General features: G+C 48.8%; 2 protein-coding genes across 7 annotated transcripts in view; both read right to left on the reverse strand.

Annotated features, from left to right (window-relative positions):
- The window catches only part of AUNIP (aurora kinase A and ninein interacting protein), a 37680-nt gene extending 33065 nt beyond the window's left edge, over positions 1-4615 (reverse strand). Inside the window, exon 1 of the mRNA XM_067724801.1 lies at positions 4403-4615. Within this exon, the coding sequence (XP_067580902.1) occupies positions 4403-4483 (81 nt within the window). The 5' untranslated portion in view covers positions 4484-4615. The remainder of the gene's footprint in view (positions 1-4402) is intronic.
- A 1096-nt stretch (positions 4616-5711) lies between these two features.
- PAQR7 (progestin and adipoQ receptor family member 7) lies at positions 5712-15842 on the reverse strand. Of its 6 annotated transcripts, none has more exons than XM_067724766.1 (5): positions 15673-15842; positions 11721-11823; positions 9838-9922; positions 9060-9151; positions 5712-7807 (listed from the first exon to the last, which is right to left on the reverse strand). In XM_067724766.1, exons 3-5 carry the CDS (start codon positions 9920-9922, stop codon positions 6734-6736), a joined length of 1251 nt encoding a protein of 416 aa, XP_067580867.1. In that variant the 5' UTR covers positions 11721-11823; positions 15673-15842; the 3' UTR covers positions 5712-6733. The 6 variants fall into 6 exon arrangements, with proteins under 6 accessions (XP_067580867.1, XP_067580873.1, XP_067580875.1 ...); XM_067724772.1 differs by lacking the exon at positions 15673-15842 and adding an exon at positions 15549-15631; XM_067724774.1 differs by lacking the exon at positions 9838-9922.
- Positions 15843-17541: the final 1699 nt, after the last annotated feature.

The following is a 17541-nucleotide window of genomic DNA, read 5'->3' on the forward strand; positions in this document are numbered from 1 at the left end:
CAATAAAGAGTAGCCCCCGCTCACTGCAACTAGAGAAAGCTCACGCACAGCAACAAAGACCCAAAGCAGCCAAAAATAAATAAATTTTAAAAAGAGAGACATGTACCACAATGTTCACTGCAGCACTACTTACAACAGCCAGGACATGGCACCAACCTAAGTGTCCATCGACAGATGAATGGATAAAGAAGATGTGGCACATATATATAATGAAATATTACTCAGCCATAAAAAGAAACAAAATTGAGTTATTTGTAGTGAGGTGGATGGACCTAGAGTCTGTCATACAGAGTGAAGTAAGTCAGAAAGAGAAAAATACCGTATTCTTACACATATATATGGAATCTAAAAAAAAAAGAAAAAAATGGGACTGATGAACCTAGTTGCAGAGCAGGAATAAAGATGTAGACACAGAGAATAGACCTGAGGACATGGGGTGGGAGGGGGAAGCTGGGGCAAAGTGAGAGTAGCATTGACATATATACACTACTGAATGTAAAATAGTTAGCTAGTGGGAATAGCAGCATAGCACAGGGAGATCAACTCTGTGCTTTGCAATGACCTAGATGGGTGGGGTAGGGAGGATGGGAGGGAGGCTCAAGAGAGAGGGGATATGGGGACATATGTATGCATATGGCTGATTCACTTTGGTGTACAACAGAAACAAACACAGTATTGTGAAGCAATTATACTCCAATAAAGATCTATTAAAAAATAAATAAACAAAATAAAATAAGCTACAAGGATATATTGTACAACAAAGGGAATATAGCCAGTATTTTATAACTATAAATGAAGTATAACCTTTAAAAACTGTGAATCACTATATTGTACACCTTTAACTTATATAATATTGTACAGCAACTACAATTTTTTTTAGTTTAATATAAGTAACTAACTAAATAAATAAATGCCACTGTGTGCTGCCTGGAGAGGCTGGGAATTTTCAAAAACCAGCTAGGCTATGCTTCTTTTTAACAGACCTTCCTTCAGCTTCTCTCTCTCCTCTAGCTTTCTGCTATAACCAGCCAAAAAAAAAACCCAGCTAGCACATTTAACACTCTGCCTGGAAATCTCCTTGGCTACATCATCCAGTTCATTAGGTACATTTTCTACCTTCCACTTTACTACAGCCAACAGTGTTGCTAAACTTTGTCAACACGTAACCAGTTTCCAAGATTTTTCTCACTTTCCTTTAAACCCTCACCCACAGCCTCCTCAAAGGTCATCAGACTTCTAGAAACAGTTCTTTAAAAGCTCTTCAAGCTTTCACTAGCATTCCCTTCAAAGTCCTTCCAGCTGCCACCCACTGCTCCATTCCATTTGCATTTCTGAAAGCCAAGCCCACCAGATAGATTAACCCATTCACTCATTTGCTCATTCAATAAATATTTACTGAGCACCTATTACATGCCAGAAAGTTTCTGAAGGACTGCCTAATGGAACTTTCATTCTAGTAGGGGAAGAAAGACAATAAATGAAAAAGTAAATATGCAGCATATAATATGTCTGATGGTGAAAAGTGCTATGGAGAAAAACAAAGCAAGATTAAGGTAGTTAGAAGTATGGAGAGTAGAGGATAAGGGAAAGGATGGTTAAGAAAAAACTCAGTTAAGTTCACATTTGAACAAATGAAGGAGCAGAGAAATGTGGCTCTCTAATCCCTTTGCACTTCAGGCACAAGTATATAAGAGTCCCAAGCACAGATGTACTTGCCTTGAAAGACAGCAAGGCCAGTATGGTTGGAGCAGAGGCAGAGCGAAGAGTAGATGAGGTCTAAAAGGCATAAGAGGGCACACGAGACCAGATGGTGTCTTATGGGTATTAAAAAGATTTTGGTTTTTACTAGAAGGTAAGAAACCACTAGATGGTTTTAAACTTAACAGTGAGCAAAGGGTCACTCTGGCTCAGGTGGCAGCAGTAGAAACAGTAGGAAAGGATGACATTCTAAATACATTTGAAGGCACAGTCCATAGCATTTGCTGATGGACTGAAAGTTAATAAAGTTGCAGAATGTCAGAGTGGCATTCAGTGCTCCTCCAAGGCTGGCGGAGAAACCACTGATGACTCGGCCAAGATTTCTGATATCTTTGCATTTCCGTCTCCCTCTTAGTTATGTCCACTTCTCCTTCTCTGCTACATATCTCAAGGGTAGGGAACTAAACTGCATCATAGATGAAGAAGAAACAGAAATTATTTTCTAAGTTATAATGACATTTTAAATATAATACACTTAAGAGACAGCAAATATACAAATCAAATGCTAAATCTTTTTTTTTTTTGCGGTACACGGGCCTCTCACTGTTGTGGCCTCTCCCGTTGCAGAGCACAGGCTCCGGACGCGCAGGCCCAGCAGCCATGGCTCACGGGCCCAGCCACTCCACGGCATGTGGGATCCTCCCGGACCGGGGCACGAACCCGTGTCCCCTGCATTGGCAGGTGGACTCTCAACCACTGCGCCACCAGGGAAGCCCTAAATCTTTTTACCTCCAGGCCCTCTGCATTGGGAGCGCTGAGCCTTAGCCACTGGACCACCTGGGACGTCCCAAAATGGTCTTTTTAAAAACCCATACTAAAACCCGTATGTCTCACATGGAAAGTGCTCCATCATATATTTAGTGAAAGGTGAGTAGCAGAACAAACTGTCTGATATAATCTCATTTGTGGGGGAAATACATCCATATATTTATTTATCTATCTATCTATCTATTATCTGTGCTTCTGACCAATTGGCTATAGATTCGGGGTTCCAACAACCCCCTCCTACTCAGGATGCCAATCCCAAATCCAGGTTATTAACTATACTTCTGACCAGCTGGCTATAGATCAGAGGTCCCCACAACCCCCTCCTTAGGTTCAACTGCTAGAGTGGCTCACAGGAACATTTTACTTGCTAGATCACCGGTTTATTATAAAAGGATATAACTCAGGAACAGCCAGATAGAAGAGACGCATAGGGCAAGGTATGTGGGAAGGGGTACGGGGCTTCCATGCCCTCTCCAGGCGCGCCACTCTCCCTGCACCTCCACATGTTCACCAACCTGGAAACTCTCTGAACCCTGTCCATTTGGGTTTTTAATGGAGGCTTTATTACATAGACATGATTGATTTAGGCAATGGCCATTGGCAACTGAATTCAATCTCCAGCCCTTCTCTCCTTAGAGGTAGGGGAATGGAGGGAGTGAAAGTTCCAACCCTCTAATCACGTGGATGGCTTTCCTGGCAACCAGCCCATCCTTAGGTTACCTAAGGGCTTTCCAAAAGTCACCTCATTAAATATAAAAGACACCATTATCACTCATAACACAGGAAATTCCAAGGGTTTTAGGAGCTGTGAGCCAAGAACCAAAGACAAAGACCAAATATATATGAAAAATATAAAACAGAGATAATGACAGTACCTACTTCATTGAATTTTGAGTACCTGCCACTGATAAGGCATGTAACGTCCCAGCAAAGTGCCTGACACATAGAAAGTAATCAATAAATTACATATTGCTATTATCTGTACATCTTTTCTTCCCCACAAGACTGTAAGCAACTTAAGAGCAAGAACTCTGCCGTTACTGTCTGCTTTGAGCCTGTTTTTCATGTGTAAAATGGGTATCACTATATTACTACTACATAGAATTCCACCAAATAAGATAACTCAACAAATTCCAGCACAGTGTCCAGCTTAAAATGCTCAATAAACATTAACTATTATTATCCCATACTTTTGTTTCTTTGTAATGACTAACAGAGAATCTTGCGCATGTGCCAAACCTGGGTGGGCTTTCCAGTTCTCCTAGTTGGGTGAACCCGGGTTCACTACCTCACCTCAGTTTCCACATATTAAATACTTAATACAGTATGTGGCACCCAGCGGATGCTTAATAAATATTAGGCCAGCTCCCCTCCCCGTCTCTTCTTCTTTTTCCCCTAAAGTTACATGCTCTGGGCAGGTAGATTGCCGGCAACTTGACAAGTAGGGAAGAAACGGACCTCGGGGCGAGAACTTCCGAAGTTTGCACATGCACCCACCCCTCCGTATTTCAGCCTCTGCTACCGTCTTGAAGGGACTCCGAGTTAAGGGGTCTGCTGCATTACGCTCCTCGGAGCAAATTTTCTCTCCACCCTCTTCCCTCACCTCGAAACCTCGCTGCCCCGGTCTCTCCACACACACCCCCCCCCCGCCAGCCTGCCTGCCTTCCGCCCCCATTTTCTCTCCACCCTTCCCAAACCCCATTTTTCAACCTTCTTCAGACTCCAGCCCCTCTCTCCCATGAATAGCCAAAGCTATTCGCTCTCGGTCCCCGAGTCTATCTCCACATCACATCCAGGTCCTCCCAAACTCCTCACTTCTCACACCTCCGGGCCTCTAACCCCTCCCCCAACACCCTCTCTCGCCTCAACGCCCTACCTGCGTTTTCCGCCTCTTCAGCGCCGCCGCGTCCAGCCACACGCCGCAGGCCTCCTCCTCCTTCGGGCCTCTGCGCCTCATGGCCGCTGAGGAGACTAAGACTACGGGATAACGGAGTGGGGGTCCGGCCGCCTCAGGGAACCGCCATAACTGACTCCGCCGACGTTCGAATCTCGCGCCAACGCTGGGAGCGGAGCTACGCCGCGGCCGCCCCCGCTCAGGCACCGCCCCCAGCGTCAGCCCCGCCCCTTCCCTAAACCCTGCCAGCCTGACCCCTTAATGTTACCAAGGCCACGTTCTTGCTGGTTTTCTCATTCAGAAGTTGTATTCCAGAACTGTGCTGTGTGAACGCGTTCCCGACACTGCACAAGGAATGCACATTTTCTTTTTGCTGAGTTAGTTGCACTTTCTTACTGATAACTATCAGGGCTCAGGGTTTTCCTTGTCTTATCGCTGAATCCTCAGGAACATCTCAAAAGGAAGAGGAAAGGAGGCGCTGATCCGCCAACTGCCAAGCTGGGGTCCTCAGTGCTACCTTAAATGGATTACTTTTGTAATTCAAAACAAGAAACAAAAAGCTAAGTATAACTATGAAACCTCATGGGAGAAGATTTAGAAAACATTAAGTAGAATAAAACTAAAAATTTGCAGTCAAGAATTAGCTTTCAGTATTGCTTTTCTCGCTTACTGTGTGGCCTTGGATTTTAAAGAGGATCAAATAAGGTTTGTGAAAGTACTTTGTAAATTCTGAGAGCCCCTCAGAGATGCAGAAATGCTGGCAACCATAACCACAATCTCCATAGATGTACTATATGTATAACAGGATATTTTAGCAGTGGAGTGACATTTCTTATTCATTCAGGGGTTTTTTTGCTTTTCTTACCTGTACTTCCTAATTTTCCTTCACTGTACATATATTACCATACATTGCTTATGTACTGTGGAAAAGGCAACACTGTAAACATTAACATATAACAATATCATAAAAGTTAACATATAAGATCTTCCTTGATTGAAAAACCAAAAAGTGAAATCTTTGTCAAATCATGTATTTTAAAACACATTCTTTTAACTTCTAAAACTTATTTAGTAATAAAACTGCCCCACCTTTCCTACCAAAAAAAAAGTTCACATATATAGTGAATAAGACCCCAACCCCACCCCCAGGCAAAGATAAGACAGGATCTGTCCCCTCCTCCCTATGCCCACCTCCAGCCTCCCCATGAAAACCTCCTCCAACACAGTGAACAGATTCAAGGGGCACCAGGGCTCCCTCTCTAGGATAGGAGACAAAAAGCAAAGAGGCAGCTCTTATCACAGTCACTTTATTGTATCCAGGACACGAGAGTCCAGACCACTCCTAATTCCAGCCGCAGTGAACTCCTTCTTCCATACCTCTTGGCCTTTGGACAGGTTTTTCCCTCTACCTGGAATGCCCTTCCCCTTCTCCATCTGTAAACTCCTATTCACCCTCCCCAACCCAAGACCCTGAAGATCCCAGGCAACACTAATTATTCCCTCCTCAGTGCTTCCCCTGACAGTTCATTCCGATATTAAAGCCTTTACCATCCTGCATTGATCCACGGAGCCCAGTCAGTGGCCTGCCTCTGAGCAGAGGCCCAAGAAACACTGAATGGATAAACACTGAATCATGAACAAGGGAACCAGGAAAGACAATGGGAACAGGATGTGTGGGACGTAGAGGCCAGAGGTAGGAGGGTCAGGGCTCACTGTCTGGGATAGTGGCTGAAGAGGCATGGGGCACTGGATGGGATCCATTTCTGCCTGGCACAATCTTCTATCTTTGGGGGCTCTCTGCAGCACCAAAACTTCAGGCTGGGGTTCAAGAATGGTAAGATCCTGCACATATTTTGGGCCTGCCCTTTCCCTATCCACCAGTGAAATCTGGGTAGAGGGCAGTTGCTGACGCTTCCTCTATCTCTCAGCTCAGATTTGACTCTGACCTAAATCCCAACTTCAACCCCTCAGAGATAATCTGGAAGGCCCAGGCCAGGGTCTTGGCCCCAGCTGATCCTCCATCCTCACCCCTGAGAGGCAATGGGGGGAGGCAAACCAGGGTGCCCCACATCTCTCTCTTTCCCTCTCGCAGGGCAGGGAGCTGGGGCAGGCCCTGAAGTGGACCCCAGCAGCTCCAGCCAATCCTCAAATCCAAGGACTGGCCAGTGCCCCCGCTTGGCAGCTGAGGCGTGCACAGAGAAGTCACTGCGGGCCAGACACAAGCAATTTTATCAGGCCTTGTTCCCATCTGGAGCCAAGCCCAGACCCTTGGGCCCCCACTATACCTCCCTCCCTAAAAGCTGCCACCCCCCTTCACTGGGTCTTCCGATCGAGACTGAGTTTGCGCCGTACCAGCTGGCTCAGAAGGAATGCAGTGAGGATGCTGCTGCCTACAGTAAGCAAGAAGAGGCCGGAGAAGTTGTGGGGCCAGCGGGTGTGCAAAGGCTCATAGATGGGCCGCCGGGCCTCGTAGTCCAGCGCCACGGCCTCCAGCTGAGCCAGCGTGCACAGTACCAAGAAGACATGGAAGAGCTGGTGGCCCTGCCCAAAGACATGGCAGCTGCCAGGGAACCAGCGCTCAGGCACGAAGGCAGAGAAGAAAGTGGCCGCCAGCAGAAAGAAGACCACCTGGCATTTGTGGTAGAGAAGAGCCGGGTCGTCCGTGGCAGGGTTGGGGGACACGAGGATGCGGTGCACCACGGGGCTGATGTCCAGTGCGTAGGCCAGTGCCGAAGGCACCTCCTGGCAAGTGCGGCCCAGCAGGCCGGGCTTCTGGATGTACTTGTTGTAGCAGGAGCCAGCGCAGGAAAGCCAGGCGAGAAAGGCAGCCATGGGCAGGTAAAAGGTCTGCACCTGGGCATGCCAGGCGGGCTCAATGGCATAGTAGAAGTGTGCCAGGGCACTGCCAAACTGGTACACAGCCACACCCACGTAGTCCAGGAAGAAGAAGCTGTAATGCCAGAACTCGGACTTGGCCTGCAGGAGGTGAGCCAAGGCACTGAGGGAGAGGTAGGTGACGGAGGCAAGAACAATGATGAAGAGGGGCAGGGCGTGCAGGTCTCCCCGGAAGTCCACGGTCCCCACAAAGATGGCCAGCCGCAGCAGCAGCACCAGGGCCGCCAGCAGGTGGGTCCAGACGTTCACCGCCTCGTTGTGCTGCTGGAACAGTGTGCGGAAGTAGAAGCGCCAGGTCCTATGCAGCGGCCGGTAGCCCACATAGATGTATGGCTTCCAGAAGATGGGCGGCACCTCGGCTCGGTCCACCGTGAACACAGGCTCTGGCTGCACAGACGGCCGAGGCATCTGGTGGACCTGCCGCAAACTGGGCAGGAGGTGGCTGAGCTTCTGGGCCACCATTGTGGCCATGGCTGTGGGCGTGGCGAGGAGCTGGGAGAGAGGCCCGAGCAAGGTTAGGGGGCTGGTGTCCTCACCCTCCTGCCCCATGAGCAGCAGCTGGGGGGCTGTGCTCTTCCCCACCCCCTTATCCCTACACTGAGTTTAAGAGGAGGGGAGTTGTCCTAAGGGAGAGCTCAGCTCTGACTCATGATTGTTCTTCTCCCTATTGTATCTCGAGTGCCTAGAACAGTGCCTGGCACATAGTAGGTGTTCAGTAAATGTTTGAGGCATGTGTTAAAGAGGCTCACTATGTCATCCTACCTCTTTCCAGTCCAGGCTCTATACAGCAACCCTCATTGTTTTCTCCTGTGTTCATGTTGCCATCAGCGTTTACCTGACAATGACCTTGCTAACAGACCTGCTGCCTCTACCTTTAACTCCTTCGGAGTGGCCAGGGTCTGCCATTGACCCTCCATCACCCTACATGATCTGGTCCCTACTACCTTTCCTAGCCTCATTACTCAACCACAGTGCATTTCACATCCAGCGACAGCCTCATCAAAACCGTGGGCCTGCTGTTTCACATGTCTATAGCTCTGCACAAGCTGTTCCCTCCATCTGAGCCATTTACCTCATCTTGCCCATCTGGCAAACTCTTATTCATCCCTCAAAACCCACTTCTGTGACACTTTCCCTGGAGGTCCTCCGATGATGATCCCTCTAACTTGAGTGCCTACAATCCTTTGACCATTATAATACTTCTCACGGGCATTAAATTGTTAATGTGAGCTCCTCCAGGGTAGGCAGTTTGTCTTATTATTTTGTGAACCCCTGGTGCTTAGCAGGTAGCTGGTGCTCAATGTTTGTTGAATGAAAAAACAACATAATAGCATCCTGATAATACTTCATAGCCTTCAAGGCCCAACTCGAAAAGCCACTTTTTTCCCAAAAGACCCTAGTAACAACTGATCCTATAAAAACAGCCCTTACCCTCAGCCACACCCTCACTCAAAAGTTCCCCTCTCCAGCCCTTCCACCATTGCTAATTGCAAATAAATCCAATCTAACCCCTCACCTGGCATTCAAGACCCCATGACCTGCTCCCACCCTCATTTCCCACCTAACCCAAATGTCAGACCCTGTGCCAACTTCCTTTCCCTCTACTGAAATCCTTTAAAACCAGTACAAGCTGTCACCTCCGGGGGACTTCCTTAATGCCCCCTTACTTCTCCCTGTGGGAGATCTATAATGGGTTATACAATTTAGCATTTAAAACACATTCATTCATTTAGCAAACACTTACTGAGCCCCTTCTCTGCTTCATGTCCTGTGCTGGGTCCCAAAGGTGGGGGTGGGCAGGAGAGTGGAAAAGAATTTGATCCCTGCCTTCAGGAACTTCATGATATGGTAGAGGTAACAGAGAGGAAAACAAAGCATAGCAAATGCTTACACAGCATGTGCTATGTGTCCGTGTCTTAAGCACTTTATGCATATTTGACTCATTTAAGCATCACAGCACCCTATCAGATAGGTATTATCATTATGCCCATTTTTCATATAAGGAAACTGAGGCACAGAGAAGTTAAGTACCCTGCCTAGGAAGTGGCAGAGGCATGATATAAACTCAGTTTGCAATCTTAACCACTTCCTTAAACTGCTCTTTGCAAAACAAGGTGGCAAGTACTATTAATCATTTCATAATTATATACTGCTTTTGCCTGGTACCAATTGCTTAATTCAGGCTTATCATTATCCACTGTTTCATTCATTAAATCAAATATCTGTTGAAAAACTAGCCAGACAACTAGCTAGACAGACAACTCCCCTCCCTCATATTCTCCCCCAAGAAGCTTATTGGACTCAGCAGCCAGATGTACTCTGTCCATCATTCATCAGATATTTATTGCAACTTCCTTTGCACCAGTCATTCTAAGAGGCAAGAAGATCTGCACTCAAGTTCCCCGCCACCAGCAGCACCGTGATCACCCCCAAAGCCACCCAATAATTCGCACATGGTCCAAGTAAATGCAATGTGCTTGCTATGCAAAGGCAACATCAAGACAAGCCCCCAGCCCACACACCTCCACACCCCGAGCCTGATTTGCATCCCTGAGCTCCTCCTGCATTACATTCTGGAGTCAGCTCTGCTCTCTGGCCTTTCCTCATCTGGTAGGGAGGAAAGAATTAAATGTCATTACACCACTACTTTCTATTCCCAGACAGCCTGGCAGGTTTAGGAAGAAGACCTTGCTGATGAACTAATTAGTGGGGCCACTTCTGTCCAGAGCATAAGAACTCCCCTGGTTGAGGAGCCAGCACTGGATTTCTTCTCCTCCCCAAGAGACAGGGCTTTAGCCTCAACAGTCTGGCCTTTACCCTTGTCTACAACTTTGTCTTCCCAACTCAGAACTTCAGGGGACCAGAAAAGGCCTCTGAAAGCATCTCGCAGCTCTTTTGTTTTACATTGAGAAAACAAGAGCCCAGAGACAGCCAGCCCTTCCCCAGAGTTGCCCAATCCAGCCACGTTTCCATTCCACCATGAGGGCAAAGACCAGGGAATGATGACATTCGATGGTGCCTTAGTTCCTGAGTCCCTGTGATCTGTCAAGTCCAGTCCGATGCTCCACATCCCACTCTTAGAACTTCCCAAGTAATAACAGCATATTAAAGGCTCGGAGAAGGTCTGACCAAAGAAGGCTGCTTCACTTTGTTGAACCTACATTTGCCAAGCTTACATGACCAAGGATTCCTTTCCCAGTAATGATTATATTACAAAGCTAGCTGAAATGTAGTAAGTGTTTACTATATGCTCACTCTTCATAGCCTTGTTGCAATTAATTCTCATAACTAGCCTGTAAGGTAGGTATTACTATGCCCATTTTGTTGTTGAGTGAAATTCAGAGAGGTTGGGAGCTCCTTAGCCAAGGCCATACAGAGAGAAGGAGAGGGAGAGAGAGAGATGGAGCCAGGATCCGGACCCAGCTCCCCGACTGCAAAGCACAGATACTCTCAGCCACTCCTGCTGCCCTGCTTCTTGTCACACCTAACTGCATCCCAAAGAACTACTTTGGAAAACACTGGTCTAAAGCAGGCAACCAGGTCCTTTCCCATAAATTATTTCCTTAGGCTTCTAGCAACTGACTTGCATCCAGGGACCTCAGACTCACCCAGTTGCCAGCTACCCACTCTCTCTGCACCAATGAAACCCTGGCTCACAGCTACCTCCTCAGGTGGGCGATAGCTCACTCGCAGCCCTTCCCCTCCCCCAGACACAGTGGGCCCTAAGCACAGAACCCAGAGGCTGCATACTGGGATGACAGAGGTCAAGTTGCCCTATTTCCTTTAGACCTTTAGACCAGTGGCCCCATTCCATTTGAATAGCTCTATTTTCAGAGTTAGTTCCCATCTCCTGACTCCATGGAAAGGGGCACTGGATCCAGGGGAAAGAAGCAGGGGCAGGAGTCTAGCAAGAGCCAGAAGGATGAGGGTGAGTATTCAGAGGGCATCCTCAGGGCATCCTTTGAGTAGTCTGCCCACCAGGCTGCCAGAACCTGGCTGTTCCAGGCATCCCACCCCAATCCAGTACACCTCCATGGCCCCCCTCCAAGTCTCCCTAATTGCACTGGTTACCTAAGGATTTCTCTTGAACCCAGGGGCTGATGACTTCTGCTGTGGAACAGGGCAAATTCGCCAGATGCCAAGCACTGGGTGGCACTTCCACAGGTGAGGGTCTACAGGGGTGGGGCTTCCAGGGACTATAGGGGTCTTGTGTGATGTCACCAGAGGGTGGGGCTAAAGACAACCTCCACCCTCTCCCCTCCCCCGATCACCACTCCCACGTTGGTCAAATCCAGGCTAAACTCTGCATCCCTAGCCAGGCCTCAGCTGCAGAAGGAAGCTCGTGGTTAACCTTGGCATGAAACATTTGGGGAAACCGAGGGCTAGCTGAAATGTTGTGACTTACCCAAGATCACACAGCAAGGCAGGCAAAGCTAGGCTGAGACCAGTTGTCCAGGGCCTGGTTCATGGATGTGAGGCAAACTTGACTGGCTTCTGTCCTCTACTCACTGGGAATCACAATGAAAGGAAGTTAGGAACCAAGGAGAAAAGAGACACTATAAAGGCTCGTGAAGGAGATGGACTTCAGATTTGGACAAACCAGGTTTGACTCCTGATTCCATAATATACTAGCTGTGTGACCTAAGACAAGTGTCTCACCTTCTCTGATCCTCAGCTCCCACATAAGAATTATATTATCTACCTCATAGATTGCTACAAAGATTAAATTTATGAGAACAGTTTTAGCACTGTTTAGGGATTCAATAAATGATTCCTATTATTAGTATTAATTACTAATAGTAGTAGTAATTATTATTATTAAGAGTAGTAGTATTTGAAATATCCCCAGCCTGAGTATTAGTATTTAAAATATTCCCAGCTTGAAAAATTTACTTGGGGTTCTCTTAAAAAACTCGGTCCTCTTTTAGCCCTTGATAGCTGGTTCCACTGGGTTTGGAGGCCTTAGAAAGTTAACTGTCTCTTTAAATCTTTACCCTTCTCTGAGGATGCATTTAGGGACCAAGGGAATTTGGTTGGAGTTTAATAATTAAAGTGTTCTCAGCAAAGACCATTCAGAGTAACCTCCCTGGATTCACAGGGCTCTGAAGATTTGCACTTGCCCACTGACCCAAGAGAAGTGGCTGGGAAGTGAAATCCCCAGAGAAAAGGGCCTCAAGCTCAGCAGCCCCAGGAGCCCCATCCCAGAGCAGGAGGGTAGAGGGGGTAGACTGTGCTAGCAGGTAATGCAAAAGGCCTGTGGCCTGGTTGGGGCATGTCTTGCAGGTTTGGGAGGCTCCTGGGTTGGCTGAACTTCAGAACTGGGATCTCCAGGGCCCAGGTGGGAATTCTGTCAATCTGAGCAGCACCTTCCTCCTCTCTGGTCCTAACTCCCCAGCCCTCCCAATTCACATTCCCCTTTTCTAAACTCAAGGTCAACCTCCTCACCTCCTTCCTCAACCAAGGCTTGCCACCCCTAGTTCCTCCTGGTCTCCCCCTGATACCTCTGGGGGCAAAACAGCAGACCAAGTTGTGGGGATGGGGTAATGAATAGGCTTTGGAGTGGGAGAGCCCTGGGTTATACCCATCCCACAGATTTTACTCAGTGTTTACTATATGCCAGGCACAAGGCAGGGGCACATGGTGAACGAGGCAGACAGGCTCCCTGCCCTGACAGGGCTCACCCACACAAATGAAATGCCCTTGGGCCCAGGAAAATCCAGCCCAGAGAGAAGCCACCCAGGTGGTAACCATGCAGAACTGGAGAGAGCTGCTCCCCCCAGGGAGGGCACCTACCTCTCACCTCGGGCAGATATTTCAAGAGAACCCAGGTCCCCATTTTTATGTGAGGATGGGATTTCAGGTCTGGAACTTACCAGCTGTGTGACTTTGCTAAAGTCCCTTTACCTCTCTGGGCCTGTTTCTTCATTTGAAATCGGAGGATAATAATAGCTACCTCAAGCAAAACAAAGTCACAGATGCTAGCTAGGTGTTGGCTCTGGCACAGCATGGGCTCCACTATCTTTGTTGGATTCTAGTCCTGACTCAGCCACTCAATCCCAGTGTGACCCTGGACAAGTCCCTTCCGCGCTTGGCCCTGTTTCTCCAAATGTCAAAGGACAGAGTAAATTCACCAATGACTTCAAAGGTCCCTTCAGCGCCTGAGACATTCCAGCAATATTTGTTTTAGGCTTACTGTGTGTCAAGAGCTGAAGCTTCTGCAGTGAAAAAAGCAGTTAAAACACCGCCCTCATAGAACTAATAGTCCAGCTAATTAACAGCTAAGGGTAACCCCTAAGGGTATTAATACCCTGCCCATTTGGAGCTTAACAACCTAACTAAATAGCACCTAACTCTTTTAAGTATCATTTGATTATAATTCTACTTCCTCTTTTGCCTCCTTCCTGGCATGCAAAATATTCATTGTTGCTTCTCTGGGCCCTGATGTTTCAGGAACTCCCTTAAAGACAACTTTATCTTGCCATGAAAGGCAAAGTTTAACCTCATTAGATAAAAATAACAAAAAAGCCAGACCAGTGTTAACAATGGGGCTGTCAGAGGTAAACCCTCTTGAGGGGTCCTGACAAGGATGACACAATATGGCAGAGCCTGAAATATTATTAATAAGACTAGGCACTGGGCTTCCCTGGTGGCGCAGTGGTTGAGAGTCCACCTGCCGATGCAGGGGACGTGGGTTCGTGCCCCGGTCTGGGAAGATCCCACATGCCGCGGAGCGGCTAGGCCTGTGAGCCATGGCCGCTGAGCCTGCGCGTCCGGAGCCTGTGCTCTGCAACGGGAGCGGCCACAACAGTGAGAGGCCCGCGTACCGCAAAAATTAAAAAAAATAAAAAATAAGACTAGGCACTAACATTAATAATTTACAGTAGCTTGCTGTTTACAAAGAACTTTTACACACATTTCACCTCTCCCTCTCAGCAACTCTTTGAACCTGTGGCTAAGCTGTTGTCACTGCCCCAGAGCGAGGCAGGATGGCAGAGCACATCTTACTCCAAAACCAGTGCTCTTGCCCTTCAACTGCTGTGGTCAACTCCCAGGCACCCAGTGGGTGGCCACAGATTGTACAAGCAAAGTTTTCATCCCTGGCTGGCTTCTTGATATCTCAGCAACTGGGTCACCTCCCTCAATGCAAACCAATTCCCCAGTTCTACCCAACGTGTTTAAAGAAAAGTTTCCTCCATGTCTTCCAAAACTGAACAGAAAACGCTTTTGTTTTTGTAACTGCACTTTGGGCTTCCATTTGTACTGGAAAGTGTGATCAGCATGAAATAAATCACTCTTAAAAGAATTCCTAGGCTCTCAGACTCAGAACTGTTCTGAGGAAAAGGAAGCACCTGGTGGAGGAAAGCAGGCCCAGAGAGGTTGGGTGAACTAGCTAGTTTCCAGCCCAGGGGGACAGAAAAGGGACCTGGGTTTTACCACTGACCAGTTTCACCACTGACCTCTTGGCAGGGAAACTGAGGCTGGGGAAAAGCAGCCTCTCACTAAGAGGCTCAGCGGTGGCACAAACCACATGATGGGAGGCTGAGTCCGTCTCTAATGGGACATCCACCTAGGAGCAGCCAGCCAGGCCCTGAGAATACATCTAACTCTTAAACTCCCCAGCCTTGGCCTGACCTGACCTCTCACTCCCACCAGGCTTGGGGCGGAGTGGAGGGGGAGGGGGGGGGCCGGTGGCATGCCCCAGGGAAACCTCTAGAGGTCCTCAAAGCCTATAGTCTTGAGGCAAGTGCTTCCCTCACTGAGTGGGAGAAAACCTCATGCTCTCCCTACACCAAAGGAGGCTTCCTCCTCCCACGGGACCTAAGCTGCTTTGGAGCAAGAGCCCCTCTGAGCCCCAGCAGCGCTCTTACCACTGTTTCCGGTTTCCCAACTGGGAGCCCATCACATCACCCAGTTCCAGGTACTCACGCCCCTTTTTGCCCCCAGAATCTCACTAGATTCCTCCTTCAATGGAAGGAGCATGCTCCGTGCCTATTCTCTTCCAAGACACCACGGCCCTCCCAGGCCAGCTCTCGCCTCTGCTCACTCCCTCACAGATGCGCTTCCCTCCGGCTCTGATGGCCCCTCTCCTCCAGTCTCCTCCCACTCCTCCCTGAGACTGTCGGCCTCCAGCTCCGCTCCTCCTTCCTGCTCCAGTCCCTCCTCAGTGGCGCCCCCACTCTAGCTGATCCCCGCTGTCAGCCTCCCACTCCCTCCCCACGTGCCCCCACCTCACCTAGCCCCGAATTTCGGCTGCACACAGCTCCCCGCGCTCCGCCCCGCGGGGAGAGCCCGCTCTGCCCGCCGCCCGCCACCCCCGCCCGCCGCCCGCCCCCCCCACTTTTCCCCCAGCCCGGTACCGAGTTGCAAAAGGAGGCCCGACTGCGACCCGGCGGCCCTCGGCGGCCCTCTGCGGCCCTCTGCATCCCGGCTACAAGCGGGCAGATAAAGGGGCGGACAGGCGGAGGCTCCGCCCCGAGCCGGGGGAGGGCGGGGCGGCGGCGGGCGGCAGTGGGCCTTCGCTTGGGGCTCCGGGCCCAGGACTAGGCCGCCGCCCGCTCATCGCGCCCGCCTGGCCGGGCGCCAGCAGCCTCTACCCAATGGCGTACACGTGTTGCACGTGGAGGCGAGAGTGGTCACCCACACCGGTGACGACAGTCTTGGGAGTTCCTGTGGTTTTCGTGCTGATGGGAACTCGGAGGCCCAGAGAGCAGACGTCGTTGCTCAGCAAGCGCTCCAGCTGAGCAGTTTCCACTTCCGGCTGCCTTGGGCCACAAGCTTCCCAGTCTGGAACTGGCTGACCTGAGAGGGAGGGGGCAAGTTGTAGCAGGAGCACCCGAGTTTCCCAGCGAGAGCGTGCGGCCCAACCCTGAAGCCACTTAAACCCACACAGCCCACCTCTCCAGGATGCTTCTGGTCGGGACACACCTGACCTTCCCCATCTTCATCTCTCTGCCTGGGGAGCTCCACACCACCTCTGCTCCCCTAACTTATTTAAGTTCCCACCGAAAGCCCTTTCTTTGGGCAGCTTCGCCTGATATGCCCAGCCTAAGGCACAGAGTTAGGACTTCCGTTGAAACACCTTTCTACTCCTAGTGTAACATCTCCCTGCAGGAGTGGAAGCACCTGAAGGGCGAGGAATCCCTGCACATAGTAGGCCCTCAGTAAATATTGGACCAACAATGACAGGGCGTGTCAGCTTCTCAGGTGTACAAAGACCTGGACCAGGCAGAGTGGGGAGACACCCCAACCCTTCTTGGAAGCATCAGCCTGATGGATGGACCGCTGAGAGAAGACAGTCTAGGAGGGACACCCCTTTGCCCTCAGGGAGCTCTGAGCCCATTCAGAGAGACAGCTGTGGGGCACAGGCCTGATGACAGGATCCAAGTCCTGGTGGTGTTACCCCAACTCACCGTGTGACTTTGGGCAAGGCTCCTCCTTGTTCTCTCTGGGCTCAGTTTTGGGGGTTTTTTCCTTTTTATTTTTATTTTATTTTTTAATTTAATTTAATTTTTTTTTATACAGCAGGTTCTTATTAGCTATCTTTTTTATACATACTAGTGTATATATGTCAATCCCAATCTCCCAATTCATCACACCACCCCCCACCACTTTCCCGCCTTGGTGTCCATAAGTTTGTTCTCTACATCTGTGTCTCTATTTCTGCCCTGCAAACCAGTTCATCTGTACCATTTTTCTAGGTTCCACATATATGCCTTAATATACGATATTTGTTTTTCTCTTTCTGACTTACTTCACTCTGTATGACAGTCTCTAGATCCATCCATGTCTCTACAAATGATCCAATTTCATTCCTTTTTATGGCTGAGTAATATTCCATTGTATATATGTACCACATCTTCTTTATCCATTCATCTGTTGACAGGCATTTAGGTTGCTTCCATGACCTGGATATTGTAAATAGTGCTGCAATGAACATTTGGGGTGCATGTGTCTTTTTGAATTATGGTTTTCTCTGGGTATATGCCCAGTAGTGGGATTGCTGGGTCATATGGTAATTCTATTTTTAGTTTTTTAAGAAATCTCCATACTGTTCTCCATAGTGGCTGTATCAATTTACATTCCCACCAACAGTGCAAGAGGGTTCCCTTTTCTCCACACCCACTCCAGCATTTGTTGTTTGTACATTTTCTGATGATGCCCATTCTAACTGGTGTGAGGTGATACCTCATTGTAGTTTTGATTTACATTTCTCTAATGATTAGTGA

Source organism: Pseudorca crassidens, chromosome 2 (genome assembly GCF_039906515.1).
Source record: "Pseudorca crassidens isolate mPseCra1 chromosome 2, mPseCra1.hap1, whole genome shotgun sequence".
Classification (NCBI taxonomy): domain Eukaryota; kingdom Metazoa; phylum Chordata; class Mammalia; order Artiodactyla; family Delphinidae; genus Pseudorca; species Pseudorca crassidens.

Excerpts from the sequence above, each read along its gene's own strand:
- PAQR7 (XM_067724766.1), bottom strand. The coding sequence starts at position 9,922 with ATGAGGAAAGGCCAGAGAGCAGAGCTGACTCCAGAATGTAATGCAGGA. Across the intron at positions 9,152-9,837 it reads ATCAGGCTCGGGGTGTGGAG|TTCCTGAAGGCAGGGATCAA; the intron begins GTGTGTGGGCTG and ends CATATCATGAAG. Across the intron at positions 7,808-9,059 it reads TGAAGCAGAGAAGGGGCTCA|CTCCTCGCCACGCCCACAGC; the intron begins GTAAGTGTTTGC and ends CCTCTCTCCCAG.